This window comes from Conger conger, chromosome 10 (genome assembly GCF_963514075.1).
Source record: "Conger conger chromosome 10, fConCon1.1, whole genome shotgun sequence".
Taxonomy (NCBI): domain Eukaryota; kingdom Metazoa; phylum Chordata; class Actinopteri; order Anguilliformes; family Congridae; genus Conger; species Conger conger.
Genome location: NC_083769.1, coordinates 35,351,301 through 35,369,319, shown reverse-complemented (window position 1 = coordinate 35,369,319; position 18,019 = coordinate 35,351,301). Strand labels below are relative to the sequence as shown.

The 18,019-nt window shown below is 44.7% G+C and overlaps 1 protein-coding gene across 1 annotated transcript in view; it reads left to right on the top strand.

Moving 5' to 3' along the window:
- plxnd1 (plexin D1) overlaps positions 1–18,019 on the top strand; it is a 50,248-nt gene that overhangs the window by 15,858 nt on the left and 16,371 nt on the right. The window contains exons 5-19 of the mRNA XM_061257809.1: positions 610–739; positions 1,291–1,468; positions 2,065–2,173; positions 3,753–3,852; positions 4,527–4,625; positions 5,490–5,579; positions 6,117–6,210; positions 6,808–6,965; positions 10,086–10,231; positions 11,949–12,051; positions 13,342–13,481; positions 13,931–14,110; positions 14,531–14,627; positions 15,109–15,375; positions 17,400–17,549. Of these exons, the coding sequence (XP_061113793.1) occupies positions 610–739; positions 1,291–1,468; positions 2,065–2,173; positions 3,753–3,852; positions 4,527–4,625; positions 5,490–5,579; positions 6,117–6,210; positions 6,808–6,965; positions 10,086–10,231; positions 11,949–12,051; positions 13,342–13,481; positions 13,931–14,110; positions 14,531–14,627; positions 15,109–15,375; positions 17,400–17,549 (2,041 nt within the window). The remainder of the gene's footprint in view (positions 1–609; positions 740–1,290; positions 1,469–2,064; positions 2,174–3,752; positions 3,853–4,526; positions 4,626–5,489; positions 5,580–6,116; positions 6,211–6,807; positions 6,966–10,085; positions 10,232–11,948; positions 12,052–13,341; positions 13,482–13,930; positions 14,111–14,530; positions 14,628–15,108; positions 15,376–17,399; positions 17,550–18,019) is intronic.

The window sequence follows — 18,019 nt, the reverse complement described above, 5'->3', positions numbered from 1 at the left end:
CCTGAAGTTTTTCTGTATAGGCTGCATTAGAATGTATGTCCTGGGGCAAGTGTGAAATCTCGGTGGTACAGAAGCGTTCTCCAGAAACGTTCTTGTCAGGAAGCACACTCCCTGTGGAAGGAGGCAGTCACATTTGAGGTGTGAGTCTGAAAAAGAAGACAGCCCTGCTTGTTCTGCTTGAGGAACAATCCCAGGGTTCTCCATTCTCCACCAGTTTCTGAAATACTGAGGGGGAATGATAACATCCAACATTTTCAGTCAGAAAAAAAAAAAAGGTATTGGTTAGGTTTTTTTAATTTTTTTATGAACAATCATTACCAGATAATTTCTACAGGATATACAAACTGACTGTCAGGATTTTGGCTGAGGTTTCTTGGGTATTTTTAGGTTTTTCAAAACTTTCCACATATCGTTCTGACTGCAGACAAATGTCATTGAACCAAACATTTCACGTCAAAATGAAAATAAAATGAATGAATGGGCTATAACTGTAACACAATGTGTCTAGAAAGTCTTTTGTGTCCCCCTCAAATTCCAGTTTGAGGGGATTTATGTCCCTTCAAATCCCCTCAAATCCCTTTTCCCCTGCTCCCTTACTTACATCTGCAGGTGTTCCATCAAGCAGGAGTGCGCCACCCATCCTTTGCCCCGCTCCTGGATTGGTCTGGGGGAAGGGGTTCAGCAGTGTCCTGCAATGACCATTACCCCACCTGAGATCAGTGTCGCTTCCGACATCACGGTATGCCCCGCTGCCCTCTGTTGTGCTGCTCTTAATGGGACTGGTGAAAGTGTTTAGTTGAATCAACAAGTGATGCATGAAACAGATGGCATTCATTAGCCAGTTGAGTTGATTTTTTTTTTTATGGACTTTCTGTGCAAAAAGGATTTACCATTCCACCAGAACACCTTTCTTCTCTACTTTGAACTGGTGAAGGAGAGTCATCCTTCACCATTCCTAAATTATCCCCCACTCTGACACAGTTCAAAAGCCCAGCAGTGTGTGTACATTATGTGCATGTGTGTGCGCGCGCATGTGTGTACGTGTGTTTGTGGGTGTTGGGTGTGGCGGTCACAGTCAGTCACAGTCAGGCTTACTCAGAAAGATCTCACAGCTGCCTTTGTGCTGTTCACCGATGTTCTTCCTAGAGAAGCAGGAAGTTGCTGCTGATTCAGTTTGAGTCTCACACTCAGAGACAAATGAGACTTTGCATCAACAGTGGGTTGGAGGGAAGTATTGTACCACACCCATCCTCACACCTTTATTATTCTCATTCTCTCCCTCCGTCTCAGAATGTGGGTATCCTGATAAACGGCAGTGTTCCAGACCTGCATGGCTCCAGTGTGCAGTGTGACTACGGTCTGGGGGTCTCCACTGCAGCCACTGTGCACTTTGAGTCTGGGCCATCCCAAATTCAGACCTGCCCCCTGCTCCCCCGTGAGAAATACCCCAGGATCCCTGACGACAGGGGTACGTGCCTCTGACATCTGATTTTTTTTTTTCTTCGTTTTATCAGTCTTTACACTCAGTGAATAGATAAAAAGATGAACTTGATCTGTGGTCTGAGAAATTGTGAGAAAGCTCATTACCCAGAGGAAGTATGGTTCCACAGTGTGGCCAACACTGGTATGTTAAGTTTACCTTTTATTATTTAGTACTACAGTCTGGCTTGGTTTGTGCGTTTACATACTTTGGTGTATTAGCAGACCTGTGTGGTGTACTCTCCAAGACCAATGTTTGCCCATTAGTATTATATTCCTACTATCATCACCCCCTTCCTGTACCAGTATAGAGGCACTCTGCAAAAACTGGGCCAGAGCTTGGTCATGTGTTCTGCTGCAGATGGTCCTGGTGATGAATAAGAAATTATATATTGTAGTGACAAACAGATGTAGAAAACCTTTATAAAAAGAAATAAAAAGGTAATATGTGTAATGAAAATGTTTAAAAGTTTTTAAAAAATCAAAACTATCTTGTCAGATTATTGACTGTATTAAGAAATAAAGAGTACAGGCACTTTAACTTGGTAGGTATTTATTAATGCCTTCACTGTCTCTGTCTTATAGACCACATCACTGTTCCCATGGCCATTAAGGTGAATGGCATGTCTGTGGTTTCTGGGAACTTCACCATCTATGACTGTGAGCAGACCGGAGTGATACACCACAAGACAGCGTAAGCCTTTTAATTAGACATCTGTATCAAACAAACACAAGAGGCCTTAACAGGAAGTCACAGCCATTTTGTTTATTTCCTCTGTTAAAGCTTGACATTAATGGTGTTATTGTTCAATTGCCACAGAGGAAGTATTCGAGTTCACACCCCTCTTAATGTTACTGCTGTGCGCTGGAAGTCTATCTTATTGTGTTGTTTACCGAATGGTTTAGTTTTAAAAAAAAAAAAAAAAAAAAAACGGAAATTGAATACAGTTTTGAAATGTTGAGAAAAGGCATGCCAAGTCTTGCCGAAGCCAACTTTTGACTTTTTCCTGAGTGTGCTGGACAGCGAGGCAGAGCTGCAGTCGCGTAAGCTGCAGGTACTGCAGTCCTGCATGCGTTTATCATGCAGCGCTGAAGTGAGGTGTGCCCGCAGCGCACGGCAGACCTCGCGCTCGCTGCCCTCTTCTCAGCGCGCGCGGTGTGAGCGCAGCGTGAGGGTGTGAAAGGCAGACTGCGTATGGTTTGAGGTGATAATGAGAAGAGGCAAGGCGTCGTCATGTACTTGCTAGCTATTTGTGATTATTTTTTTGGGTGTGTTTTTTGGGTGGGGGGGGGTTTGGGGGGGAAATACATGCAGCTTTTTTTATCGTCCGAAACTTGCAATCAATCTGCTATTTAGTTTCTCGGTATTGTTTCTGTGCTGAAGCAATCCACCCACAGAGGATTCTGAGCAGCTTCTGCTAGGTGAAAAGATAATGACTAACAGACCCCAGAATACCTCTGCGCCTGCCATGTTAGTGACACCATACTGTCCTCTTGGTGCTGAAACATGCTTGCTCGAGAGACCTGATTAAGGATATCTGTTTAGCCGTTTCTTTGTGGGCCTTGATAAAGATGGTCCTTTGGATGTGGATAAGTTTGGTGTCAATTAGGAGCAGCTAAGATAGCTCCTGTTGAACAAATAAGGCCCCTGATAAGGGCACTGTGAGTGGGGCACCTGCCTACAATCAGTGTACAGTAGGAGGCCCACAATCTTGGATCCCCAAAGAAAGTTTTCACATATCGGATGCCTGACATTTCTCTCCTGCCTGTATGTTTTGGGATCCCACACAGAGAGCATTGTGGCGTTTGCTGCCTATGTTCAGGAATTGAGAATAGGTACTCAGAGATGTCAGCCCTTTTCCAGGTGTGGCACAACCCTCTGTAAATGATGGCAGTTGTGTTTAACCTGAGAACTTGAGCCTTTCTGGAGTATGTTGAACATGTAAGCCATTTTGCTATGGCTTGCCTTGAATGCAATGTTCACCCTGCATGTTTGCACAATTTCTTCAGTCTTAGAGGTGTGTTTGCTCACGTTTTAGTGGCCGTTGCTGGGGCTGCAGCCAGCAGCAGTGAATGATGCGTTTAAGAATATGTCCCATTGTAAACAGTTGCCCTATTTGCTGCCATAGTAACAGGACTCTGCGAGATACATTCTGTATAGCACCATTTCAGTTTATAAAGCAGTTTGCAACAACTCTATCTCTATTGGGTGCATTTGACCCATTTCAAGTGCATATTACAATCCTGTTGAAGTCTCCTTTGGCCCATTTCAGGTGCAGGAGCTGTTTGAGTGCCAGGTGGAGGTGTTACTGGAACCAGGAGAGGAATATCTGTGTCTCCAGTAAGGATGACTCCAAGGACAACCTGCTGGAGGTGAAGAATGTTTTTGAGTGTTTTTGCGCCAATTAGAGACCATCCCTTGCTTCATTGGCAAGCAGCAGGGGGACTGTCCTCTATTCAGGACAAACCTTACTTGAAAATGGTTGATTATAAGAATTGATAATAGTTAACCATTGATGTTATTAATATTTGGAAACTTTGTATGCTTTGATTATAACACCTAATTCTTAATTAAGCCTTAATTGAAAATAGACATGAAATGATCATGAAAAATTCTCATAGTGGGAGTGGTAAAAAAGATGGTATAATTACCAGTGTCATCACCCCATACACACTATACCCTATATACTGAGGTGTGATAAACCCTACCATAACACCTGAAATTAAGTTCTCACAAAATATGCTGCATAATTATCTTTATTTTCCATTTTATGTTACTGATTATCACAAGTGTCGTAATGCTTTAAAGCAATGTCATGAACCCCGTTTAAAAAAAAATTTCAGTGAAAGTGGAAAAAAATAAAATTACACCTTTATGTAAGGTGTTAAGACAATTGCTTAACATTTTTCCACTGTGACTTTTGACATGAACAGTCGAATACTGTATGTTTGTATGATACAACTGGGAATGCCATAAATTGGTAAAAAAAAAGGACGCCAGATGTGTTTTGATTCAAACTGTTACCACTGATTGTTTTTCCCTCAAGATTCCAGAATCCTGTCCAAGCCTGGTGGCCTCGGAAGTTCCTCCATCCCCCTCGGGAATGTCCCAGGACATCACTGTCTCAGTCAACAACACTGAGGAGGTGCGGTACAGATTACAGGCTACAATGCATATCCCGCTTGCTTTTCACTGCACGCAAATCCACACAGGCCGATAGGGTTTCTCTCCATGGGCCCCTGACCCTCAGAATGGAAATTGGTGAAATGAGTATTCTTTCTTTACATATAGTGCTGTATAGGTCCATGTCTCCATTGGCACCCCCCCCCCCCCAATCCCCTCCCCCCTCATTTCCCATGCACTTCTGTGAGTGTGTTTGGTTGAGACAGTGAGTCAGACTGAGTCTGTGGTTTCAGCTGTTGCTGTTAAACAGGCCACTCCTGCTTGCAGGAGGGGAGATACCCAGGCAGGGGCAGCAGTGTCTGATGGGTGCAAGCGCATGGACAGACGGTGAACCTGAATGTGCCGTCGGTCTCTCCTTTGATGTTATTCCCCTTGCTGGCAGTGCACATAATCTGAGTCATATAATTGCTAAAGCCTTGCTTATTTTTCAGACTGCTTTAACTAAGCAGTTAAGGACACAAGCCTGTCTGAGAAGCCCACTTTTGAAGCGTCATTAGGTGTTGGCTATAATAGTACTACAGTATCTTATATTTATTAATTAAGTTATTTCTAAAATGTTCAGACAGTCATACAATGGGAGAATGTAATAATCATCCAGATGAGGTCAGAACTGCACAGCAGTGACCACAGCCCTTCAGTTGCCCTGTCCTTTTCTTTGATTTTCTACTGGCATGTCTGTTGGAGGTTGATTGAAAATGCACAGCAGTAACATCACTAAAGCACATTCTCTTACTTCTGTGTGTGTGTGTGTGTGCGTGTCTGCATGCGTGTGTGTGTGCGTGCGTACGTGCGTGCTCGCGTGTGTGGGTGGTTCTGTTTTGAACAGGGGACTGCTCTGGAGTGCGATTTTGGAAATGAGCAGCTGTATGAAGCACGGTGGCTTGGTCGCTCAGAGGTGCAGTGTAGCAGCGTGATGGTAAGCATGAAGCATCTCACCGTCAGAAAGCTGTCACTCAGCACAGCTTTGGCTTCATTCTCTGTGAGGGAAAATCAGAGGCATGCTGGTGTGTTGTCTCAATTCAAAGGGAAATCAGAGGCGTGCTGGTGTGCTGTCTGAATTTAAAGGGAAATCAGGGGCATGCTGGTGTGATTGAGTAGAGAAAAATCTTAACAGCGCTCAAAAATCAAGGGAATCTGAATACAGAAAACATACTTTTACCACAATAAAGGAAATGCTTATTGATGAACTGCCCCAGGGTGATTACCATGTGTCCCTGTAGGTGAATGGTTCAACTGAAATGTTAGTAGTTATGTTGGTTATCTACTATTGTTGCCTGAACAAACTGGAATTGCCTTGGAGGACATATTGCATAATTTTGTTGTTTTAACATCCAAGCTCTCAATCATATTATTTCAACATTATTACCATCACATTAATGTAGGTCTCAAAGTGAACTGTGAGCCCCTCTTACTATGGTTAGTGTCTCAGTGCAGTCCTGTTCTGTCTTATCAGCTGACCACCGCAGAGAAGAGCCAGGTGTTCCATCTGAACCTACGACGAAAGGATCAGCCTGACAAGTATATTGACAGCCCTGTGCCGATGGCAGGTCGGTGACCCAGCACAGACTCCGATTGCACAGAGGGCCCATTGTTCCCCTTCACCTCAGCTTTAACAGACAATGGGGCTCTCCAGGAGCACGTCTGCATGCCTTCATTTGTGCAAACACATTTCTCCCTGTGAGGTCACCAGCGCTTAGTGCGCAACCACAACTGGAATTAAACTGAGGGGAAACAGAACCTGTGGTTGTGCGTCGCGTTTGCTCAATGCTTCGTAATGTAATGTAATGTGGTGACTTTCTGTAGTACACCTCTAGTTATACTTCCTCTGTTCAATTTTGCTAAGTATGAAGCAATGTAATATATCATATATAACTGATTGCAGAATAGACCCGTAAAGATGAAATATCATTTTTCTTTTTATTATTTCAACTGTAAATAACTGGTAGAGATTCATGGGTAATGCATACTCTTTAAGAAAATTATCATGACAGGCTAAATAACATAACATCATGCTGCACTTCATCATTAGGATAAATGCACGGGTGTTCTGCGGGAAGAAACTATCAGTGCCTGTTTTAGAGGGGAAAGATCATAACTCTTTTTCTCACACACTCTCGCTCTGTCTCTCCTTATCTCTCCCTCAGTGGAGGTGTATAACTGTGGGATGGGCAGCACGGACTGTTCACAGTGCTGGGGTCGGGAGGACCAGGGGCACCTCTGTGGCTGGTGTGAGAACTCCTGCAGGCCCAGGGATGACTGCAGCCCCCTCAAAAGCCAGTGTCCCAACCCTGAGATTCACAAGGTACCTCCTCCTGCTCCTGCAGAGCATCTCATGGTCTCACACAGTCCCCAGTTTATCTCTATGGGGTACATTTAACACTAGTGCTTTACGCATAACTATGTTGGGTGAATGGGGCTTGGTGGAAACAGACAGAGAAACCGACACCAATCTCTTTCATCTTTAAACACAAGAAATGTCTCATACTGCACTACTGTATGTAGTTATTTTACATGCTTGTCATGTAATGTAATGTAATGTATTGTGTTCAAATCTCTGGTTGTGACAGTAGGGGTCCTGCCTACATTGAAAGCAGGAAACAGTGTTTCACATAAGAACAATGGCCTGACTGGTTTAATTCTTGTGTTGGAGGCTTATTTTGTGAAGGGTAGTCAAAGAGCTCCATTTAAGGTGTAATATATGTTTGGTCAAACTGTATGTTGTTATCCATCTGTTTAGCTGGAGAATCAGGCACCCTTTCTAAAGTGACATATTTCATTACATTACATTATTGGTGTTTGGCAGATGCTCTTATCCAGAGCAACGTACATGTGATTAAATGGTAAATGGTAAATGGTTGGCATTCATAACGATCCAAAGCGCTGTACAATTGATGCTTCTTATTGAGCATTTGGGGGTTAGGTGTCTTGCTCAGGGACACTTCGACACAGCCCGGGCGGGGGATCAAACCGGCAACCCTCCGACTGCCAGACGACTGCTCTTACTGCCTGAGCCATGATTAGACTAAGCAGGAGACACTCCTCCCCTGGAGCAATGCAGGGTTAAGGGCCTTGCTCAAGGGCCCAACAGCTGCGCGGATCTTATTGTGGCTACACCGGGATTAGAACCACCGACCATGTGTGTACCAGTCATTTACCTTAACCACTACGCTACAGGCCGCCCTATTGACAGCAGTTTGCCCTTGTGTCACTTTCAGCAATGCATGAAACCTGACTACCATCAGGAAACAGCTCATACATCTGGAAAGATTATGTGAATAAACCCTTTAACACTTTACCACCTTTCTACAACTGCAGATTCCCTGGGCTAACTGAGGTGAAATATTTGCTCATCGTGGTTTCAGTAACATGATTCAGTTAATTGCCTTTGTGTCACTTCTTTCAGCTGAAAGAAAGCAGTGGTCATTTCCAGGATAATTTCCATGGCAGTTTGGGGTTTAACATAGGACTTGGACTTTTCCCCTGTGTTTCAGCTGATGTCTTTGTTGACACCGATATCTACTGTGCTGTCTGAGAGGGGAAACATGGTTCACGTGAAGCGTAATCGGCCCTGCTAAACGTTTCCTGCAGATAAGCCGTTGGCTCAGATCATAAATGCATATGTCACGTGGGCTTGCCCACCGGTGACGTGTTCTCCATGGCCGGTCTGGCCTTCACACTAACCGCTGGCGTGTTTTTCACACCAGGGCTACTGCCCTGTGACGCCTCCACAGTCATCTGAATCAGACGCAGCGTGGTAGCCTTGCAGCAGAGTGTGCTTGCTGTGCTTCTGATGAAATACCTCTCTTGAGGGAGCTCAAAATAAGGACTTATACAACATCATCAGCATAAAATGGAATATATATATAAATAGCATAATGCTTCAGCTGCAAAAACCACAAAAACTTTTACAACTTTTACAAGAGACATTAGCGCAGTTGGCTCAGTCATTTGTTTGTTCAAGAAATGCTACATCCTCAATGTTTTTTTATATCCTGTTATAAATTTTGCTGAAAGGTGGTTGAAAGTGTGCAGAGACCTGGAGCTGATGAATGAGCGCACTGTATAATCCTCTACCTCTAAAAAAGCGTGCCTTTTATTACTTGAGGCATTTGACACATTTAAAAGCAGGTGTTTCTTTGGAGACTCAAACAGTGTCTGGTGTCAGGAGGATTTCAAGTGAAGAGCAGGCTCTCAGTATATTGATACGCTGTAGTGGGTATTAATCCCAGCCATGACAGTGCAGATGTGACTGGCAACCACGACCCAGGGCATGATTGGCTGTAGCAGCGAGAGAGGATTTCAGCAGGTTAAATCCATCTCAGGGTCCACCTACAGTCTCATGCAGGTGGTGTGCTTGACTGCCTCATATGTGGTTGCTGTGCTGTGCGGGCCTATTTGTGCAAACATTTTACTGAAGACAAAGCAGTGGGCTGGTTTGTGTTTTTTCCAGAAACCATTGAATCAGCAAGTATGATTCTTTTGCCAGCCTTGGGGCTGTGCAGAGGTTGTTTTCATCTACAAATGCAGTTTACATTCAGACAGAATAACAGTGGTGCCAAGTTAATAGTACACAGGGTCAGTGTGGCCTTAGGGAAGTATGCATCGAAGATCTAGGAAAGGTTCTGCCTCTCTGGTTTTTCACGCTACACTTAGCACTGATTGTAGATTGCTTTCACTGAATGGAGTGTGATAACTATCAGCCACGGTTTGACTGGCGATCTGAAGAACGGTGCTGTTGCATTCCACGCTCTCGCCCGCGAGAATCTGTGGGGGGATGTGGCGAGGACGTAAACAAACGGAGTGCCACTTGCTTTAAATGACCACGTCTGTTCCCGGGCCAGGGAGAGCGGGCCGGCAGGCAGGCCGTTAAGCACCGCTGTCTCGGAACGCATGCAGATGGAAATAGGCAGTTGTGAGGATGTGAGCCTATTCCCAGGCACACAGCTCTCTTCTCACATGGAGGTGAGAAGCAGTTTTTCTGCGGCGCCACACTTCAGCATGCCGCAGGCCTCTGAGGGTTTTGGGTGAAGCTGAGATTTTAGCTGTAATACTGCACATCAGAATCTGACTCATAAGTGGTTGCTCTCCAAAAATAAACCGCTTTCCTACTGAGCATAAGGAGGCAGACATGTCTTTTTGATTAGCATTAAGGCTTCAGCAGAAGGCTCAAACTTGCAGATTTGTTTTCCCTGTTTACAGCTCTCAGTAATTCACTGCCCCAAAATGATCAGGAACAAGACACTTAACCCACAGAGTTGTTGAGCCCAGTGGTCAGTAAGTAGACAATACTGCATTAGGCAGCACCCCTGGCCAATGCGGCTTCGACTGGTTCTCGCTGGTCACCCTGCAAAGTTACATTTCCCTCTGACCTAGTTCTGCACATTCCAGACTTCCTGTTAACCCCCCGCTCCTCATCCTCCAGATCTGGCCGCTGAGCGGGCCACTGGAAGGGGGGACGCCGCTCACAATCCATGGAAGGAACCTGGGGCGCAGGGCCTCGGACGTGGGCGTCACCATCGGCGCGGTGTCCTGCACGCTGGTGAAGGAGCGATACGATGTCTCCGTGCTGTAAGTGTGTCAGCTGCAGTCTCCATCCTCTAGTGCTGTAATGATGCCGGCTCATTGGTATCAGGCGGATCCAGCCCTTAAGTACTCGCATTAATGTAGTTATCTAATTCCCATGCTATTACGTGTGAACGGTTCAACAAAGTGTGATTTCCCTCTGTGGCTGCTACCGCACTCGGATTCTTTTCTGCCCCTCATACTGCAGAAGTAGTAGTATTGATGTTAATGTTAAAGAGTCTCCCTCGTCTCTATGGTGCAGATGTAACCTCAGTATATGCCCTGCCAATCACCCTTGCCCTCGCTGCGCTCTCGTGTCCCCTCATTAAAAATCGTGTCCGTCCACCTCCTCATATAACGAGCCAAACTTCGCGGTACGCGGCAGGTCAGAGTGTTTATTATTCCTCTGTGGTTGATGGGTCGTGGGAGAGTGAAGTCCTGGAGTTATCTGGGGGTCAGACTCCTGGTCTGCTGTGGTGCTTTCTGTCAGGCACCGGCCTGGCAGGCCGCATTTCACCGACGTGATGTCATCCGCCCAACTCTCTCCTGATTAGATCAGGATTTTACACCCTCCATGTTATGACAGGGCATATGTTCTCATTACAGTACTTTCTTTACATAGAGAGGTCAGTCTTAGGTCTTAAATCACAATATGTCATTTCTTATACTGCAGACGCACACTGAAACGGCACCTGTGTATGACTCAAAAGGAGCACTGTTATAACAGGTGTTTGCCCAGGCCTTCAGTGGTCACGCATTGACCGGTGTGAAGCAATAAAGAGTGGCAGGTAGCGAGCACCCCACTAGCTGAGCTCCTCATTTAAACTAATTCCATTTGAAGAGACAGGGTGCGGCACGTCTAAAAATCCTTCAGTGCTCTGGAGTGAGGCTGTTGGCTTGTCTCTCATTAACGTAAACACTTGCCTTCGCTTTGAGAGCCTCTCCTCCTGGTTTTGATTAATGCTGTGTATTCCTGGAGGCGGCTGCAGATCCACTGGCTCTCACCGCTGATTCACCACATTTTCTGGTCCATCAGGAGGGGACCAGGGGGTTAAACTCTCAAAAACAACTAGAGGTATCACTGAAAGTACCCTGATCATAGGACCGTGTGTTGGAGTTAATAAAAAAACTTTTCCCATTTGTACCTTTCATGCCTGTCATTTTAATGGCAAGTGATTCCCCAAAAGCAGAATATGACTGCAAACCTCCTGTGGTTTGATCAGAGATCTATTTATCATCGGTTTTGTGGTAAAACACTGTGTGAGTCAGACCCACCTCACCACAAAGACCCTCTCAAATTCAGTCCTCTTTCCACCACATATGCTACTGCTTAGGCGACACACAGCCCAATATTTCCTGGCAGGTGTTTTATAAACGGCATAAATAAGCGTCTGACAAAACAAATTAGCCGCTGGTGTCCAACAAGTGTCCTGATAGGTGGGTAAGTCTTGAAAGTTTTACTTGGCTCTTCAATCAAAAGGGACATCAGCTCCATCTGGGGGGGGGGGAGTTACTGTTTCAACATGCTACTTGGCAGTAATATCTATCTGTGGAGTTTGCTTTCAATGGCTCCTTTTTTCATGAAGATTTGGCACTCTCGTATTTCTCACTGCCAGTCATTGCGTCTATTCTGGAATATTTTAAAGCTGTTTAATAAGGGGTGTTAATTTCTGCTGCTGCTGTGCAGTGGTGTTGAATTCTGCTGTTGATGTCTTGCGCGCAGGCTGGTATGTGTGACAGGGAAGTCCCCGGCCAAGATGTCAGAAGTGGTGAGCGTCTCCGTGGCCGATGCTGTGGGGAGGTCTCTGGAGGTCTACTCGTACTTGGTGAGGCTACTCTCTTTCTCCCACTCTCCCTCATTCTCTCCATCTGCGTCGCTCGGTATCTTTCGCGTTGTGGTAAAGGACCTACAGTGTCTGAGTAATGTTAACAGCTGCTTCTCATAATAATCGTGTATGCAACTACATGGGAATCTTCAAATGTTTTTCATGGTCTTAAAAGTATTAGTACAGTTTCTGAACTTGATGCCAACAAAAACAATCGTGTCTGCTGTGGAAAGGGCCTTCTTTTGAGCGCACCGCATTAACAATTAAAACAATCCTTTTTGTGTTAATTGACCCTGACTCAAAATGCTTTCCTTTCGGGTTTCAAACATTCAGGCTGGGAAAACACATAGGAGCCTTTTGTTTATTTTACTTTTTATTTTGGGGGATTTCTTTAGTGTCTTAACAGACCACTTCATCAGATGATAAGATTGAAACATGATTTTGCCTTGGACACATCCCACCACACAAACAAGAGGCAGCTCATGCTGTTTGGGAATGTTTTGCAATCCCCTCCCTGTCTGTGGAGTCGGCCTCCCAGAGATGGCCCTTCCCCGGGCTGAGACACGCCGAGACAGGAAGGAGGTGTGTGCTGAGCCTCCTTCCTCCAACCCCAGGCTTAGGAAACATCTGCCCCAGTGAATGCCGGCTGTATACGGAGAGTGGTCCAGCAGATCCTCTCAGACAATAGGCCCCTGCCGGCCCCTCTGCAGCCCTTCCTCAAGGAAGTGGATCCTGAATGAGGGAATCGTATGTCTGCTGGGGTGGTTGGGAGGTGGTCTCTGGAGGGAATGCAGGAAGGGTTCAGAATGCAGATGTCCTGTGCACTTCCACAAGCCCTTAGCACTCTGTTGTCAGTCAGAGTGTAGGGCTGGATAAAACTAGACCATTTAAAAAGCTTTAAGTCTAAGTTAAGTCATACTTTGCTGGCCCCGTGGGGTAGTTTGTCCTCTGTATTTGACCCATCCTTGCTACTTACGGTAGGAGCAGTGGGAAGCCACAGTGCAGCTCCTGGAGGCCAGCTCCAGTTCTGAGGCCAGTGCCTTGGTCAAGGGCAATGGCAGGGGATTACACCTGCCCTGACATACTGTACATTTCTTTTTTAAAGCACTTAAGAAAAATGTTTGTTATGGCCATTCTGGAAGAAGTTAAGACATGTTTGACAACAAAATGAAAGTATTTTGGTTGGACTTTTTACACACTAGCAAGTCCCTGGGTGTGGCTGATTGATAAATGCTTGAGACAACCAACTAATCATTGCCCCTGTGCCCCCAAACACCTCCTTCCCCCCAGGTCCCGAGGGTTATTTCCATGGAACCCAAGAATGGGTCCCGTGCAGGGGGGACCAGAGTTACCATCAGAGGTGAACATCTAAACGTGGGGTCCCAGCTGCGAGTGAGGGTCAATGGCACAGACGACTGTGCAATCCTCACGTAAGCCTTCACTTCTAAAACAAACTATTCCTCGGGTGTAATGACCTGCAGTGATGCTGTACAACACAATTTAATATTTAATGACCTTTAATATTTAATTCATCTTGAACAACCCAGATTGAATCTGAAGTATAATGAATTATGTGGTATAACTTTTTTTAGATTTAGGTAGCTTAGGTTGGTTACTTTTTTGTATTTTATGTCTTCTTTTGTCATCTGAATGATATGCAGTCTGAATTTGGCAATGGCATTGTGTTGTGTAATTGTAGTGTCGGCTATGGTGTTTAATTATGTGATTGCGGTATTGGCTGTGGTATTGTGTGATTGTATTTTTGGCTTTGCTGTGGTTTGCTGTTGTTGTCAGTGAGGTCCAGTGTTGGTGTGATGTTGATTGCTGTCTCTGTTGTTAGGTTTGATGTGATTATGCAGTGTTGTTGCGTTACATGCAGGCGACACTCGGACCTCATTGAGTGCAGAATGCCAGCAGCAGCGCAGCCCCGTGCCGATCCCGTCCCTGTGTGTGTGGAGTTCGAGAACCTGCCATGCCAAAGCCATCTCCTCAGCGTACTCTACACCTACGAGAAAGACCCAAGCATCAGTGCCATCCACCCCACCAAGAGCTACCTCAGGTGCCTGCTACCTCTGCCTTATGTTATATGCAGTAATATTTGAGCTAGTTTAAACAGGCGTATCCACTGTTTGGTACTGTACTTATATAACCAATATAACAATTTCAAATAATACAGTAGAGGTTTGATGTTACCTAAAACTGAATTTATGTTTTTGTTAGCACCACTGTTTATGTTTTCTGTTTTGGCAATAGGCAAACAGGCTTTCCATTGTGCACAGTTCATCTGAATTCATAGTGCTATGGGTAATTAGTCTACACTGATATTACATACTGAATAAGTAACTTATGCACACAGTGTTGTATAATAGGCATATTGTAGTGTAAAGTCGGCTCAGCTCTTTGATGTGGCCCACAGAAGTGTTTGATTGGCAGGTGTGCTGACCCAGTCTCTGACAGAGCGTGTCTGTTTGTGTTCCAGTGGGGGCCGAACAATTACAGTGACAGGCCAGGGTTTCGACCTGGTGCAGACTGTCACCATGGAGGTCACTGGGATGGACAGCGAACCTGCTATGACTGTATGTCACATTACACTCAGCCAGGCAGTATCTGAGTGTTGTTCTCTGGAAAATAAATAAATATTCATCATACATTCATCTATTCATCTACGCCACAGAGAAAACAGGCTTTGTATGATGAGTCAAAGATCCATCCATACAAAAAATTGATCAGACAAAAAATAATCAGTAGCTAGCTTCTTACATGCAGCGATTGATTGTTTGGCTGTCTGCTTTGGGCACTACTCACATATTCAATATTAATCCAAATGTGGTTTAAAGATAGAATTGAATGCCAGCTTCAGCATAACAAAGCTGCTCATTTGTTTTCTTTGCTGCATGTGCCTATTTTAATGCAGACACAAGGATACTTAGTTTTGAGTTCAGATTTGCTGCATTTATGTGAGAAACAGAATCTAATCGTACTCGAGTGAATTAAATCATAATAAGGCAAAAGTGCATTCACAAAGAAAGATCAAACATATCCTTTCCTTATTTGCAGGTCTGCACAGTCAGAGACGCCACTGTTATCACCTGCCCCTCCCCAGCTGCCCCTCAGTCCACCCAGGCCACGGTGAGGTTCTTCTTGAATGAGGTCCTGTACAGGGGGGCCAGTCCCGCTCCCCACGGGGGCCTGGAGGAGGACAATGAGCTCCAGGGGGGCCACTTCTTCCACATGGACTACCTGGAGGACCCCCAGTTCTTCACTGCCAACAAGGAGAAACTCATCAAGCACCACCCAGGATCACCGCTCAACCTCATCATCAACGTGAGTATCCCTGTGGAACAGGGCCGGAAGAGGGGCCAGGGCCCTGTACCACTGATTGAGGAGTGGAGATTTTCTGTGCAGAGATGTGAGCTCCAGGCCAGTGAGAATTTTCAGCTCCATGCATGTCAGTATCATAGCACTGTAATTAATGGACTTCAGGCTTTATGGGCTTTCTACACATTTTTTCTTTCCACAGGGGAGTTTTTACTACTAGGAATTCTAAGGGCCATAGTAACGGAACAATACTGTAGCCCGAGAATATGTTTGGTTTCCTTTTTTTTGTCACATAATGGCTGTGACTAACTATAGTTGGCTAGTTAGGCAGCTGCCCTGCTTCAATTGATTGGGGGGACCCCTTCCACATACTGTACAGCTATTTTTGCTTTTTTCAACTGCTGTGTGAATATTAAAAATGTTTTATTTTCAAAGCTGCATTGATACTGTGCATTGGAGACTTGATAATTGGAGACTTGGAGTGCTCTGACCAACTGCATTTGTGAGAGAATAGAAACAGAACATTTAAATGAGGGCTATGGATGTTCACCATCAAGATGAAATGTGTCTCTTCAGCTCTGGGCCAGCGAGGGAGGGCTGACTCAGTCAGCTGCTGGCACGACACAGTTGGGTTTCTTTCATCACTATTTGTTATTGGATGGAAATGCAAAATACCCTAATTGCATCGTTAGAATTGCTATTTCTGTCAACAGTTTGATGTGTTCTGCTTGCTGACAAGGTAGAAACCTAGTTTCAGTCCTAAATGTATGTACCAACATAATGTAGTCTGTAAAAGCACCTCAGAGCATTTATTTATTTCCTATCTTGTGTGGGTTGTGCTATTCTCAGTAGCTACGCAGACGATATTCAGAGTCACAACCTTTAACCAAAAACACTGGCATATACATATATATCTACTGTATGTGAAGTTTTACTTCTGCTGGCCTAAGTTCCTGTCTAAAAACATATTTCTTAGGTGATGCAGTATTTAAAAAGACTTCTACTTGGTTTATTAAAGCTTCTGCTTTAATAACAAAAAAGGAGGTTCTGGAGACCAGCATAAATGTAGCTTTGAACACTGTCTGCTTTTCCTTCGTATGTCAAAAGAGGAAGGACCTCTCACTGGGTCAATCGGATGTGCTGCTTCTGTCCCATTTGAGGAAAGCTGAGGGGGCGAGTGGATGTTTTTGCAATAGAATAACAGATTGGAAGGAAGCTTTTGTTGACAAAGAAGCAGGGGTTGGCATCCTGAGATGGGAGAGGGCCGCCGAGCTCAATCAGTAAACGGGAAGCAGTGTGAGAATAAATAATGCAGTTTTCCACAAGCTCAGCCCTCTCATTGTGTTCTGTTTTTGTGTTTCGCTGACCCACCTGCTCACCTTCTCTCCCGCTGTCTTAATGTGATATCAAGCAGTCAGGGAACGATTGGTGTTGGTCTAGCCCAGGGGTCGGCAACCCTGGTCCTGGAGAGCCCCAGGGTGTGCTGGTTTTGTTGTTACTTGGCATTAATTGATCAATGAAAGCCGTTGATTACACAGTTAACTCACCTCACCTGGTTTCTTGGGTCTGAATCGGTTGCTTATTTTAAGGTGGAGACGAAAGCCAGTACACCCTGCGGCTCTCCAGGACCAGGGTTGCCGACCCCTGGTCTAACCAAATATCACTCCCCCAGAATCACTGCCATTGGTCTGGTTCTATAACTCAGTGACCCTAAATGCCCTCTACTGCCTAAAATGCCAAGTACCTGCTAGTAGATGGGTTTTTTAAATGTTTTTGGTGCATGAAAAAAAGATTGTATTTCCTTATAACTTACTTATAGCTTATAACTTGGAACATTTATGCCATAGGCATAATCTTATGAAACATGAGTTTAGCTTGGGTTTTTGCAGATGTGCAGAGCTGCAATTAGAATAGGCTTCACATTAATTCACAGGTTTTGCTCCATGAATAACTGCATGTTGAGCCATGAGGGAGTGATCTGAAGGTTTGACTAGGCTGACAGATGGCTGTTATTGTTTTGTCTGGAATAGAAAGGGCCCAGTGAACTGGACCTGGCACCAGAAGAATACACCGTGATGATTGGCTCCATCCCTTGTGATATCAAGTTCAATTCTGAACAGCTTTTTCACTGTACCATCAATGGCACCCTCAGCTCCAACGAGAGAGAGCTCCCTGTCACTGTAAGTACATAGATACCTGTCATGAGAAGGAATGCCTTGCTGCTTTGCTTTATGTAAAATATTACCCCTATCACAGTAAAATAATCTTCTGCCTCTGAGATTAAAATTACATGTATTTTCCAGAGAGATTAATACCTGTCTTTATGAATTGACAGTTATTGATACAGTATCATTATCATTAAAGGGTCTATGTCTTCTTTCTATGAGCACAATTATGCAGGGCATGTTGCGCGCATGAGTCTAATTTCTACAAATTCTCCTGGTAAGTGTGCTTAATGAAGGCAAAAACACCTCTGATTAGCGATGGAGAACTGTGTTAAGCTCAGTCATTAGCACTAATATTTAATTCATGCATGAAGGAAAATCAGGAGGATAATTTGTGAAGACACCATTTTACATCTACACTGTATCAAAACCGGATGCCTCTGTCAAATCCCAGTAATACTGTATTGCACTGATATTATAAAATG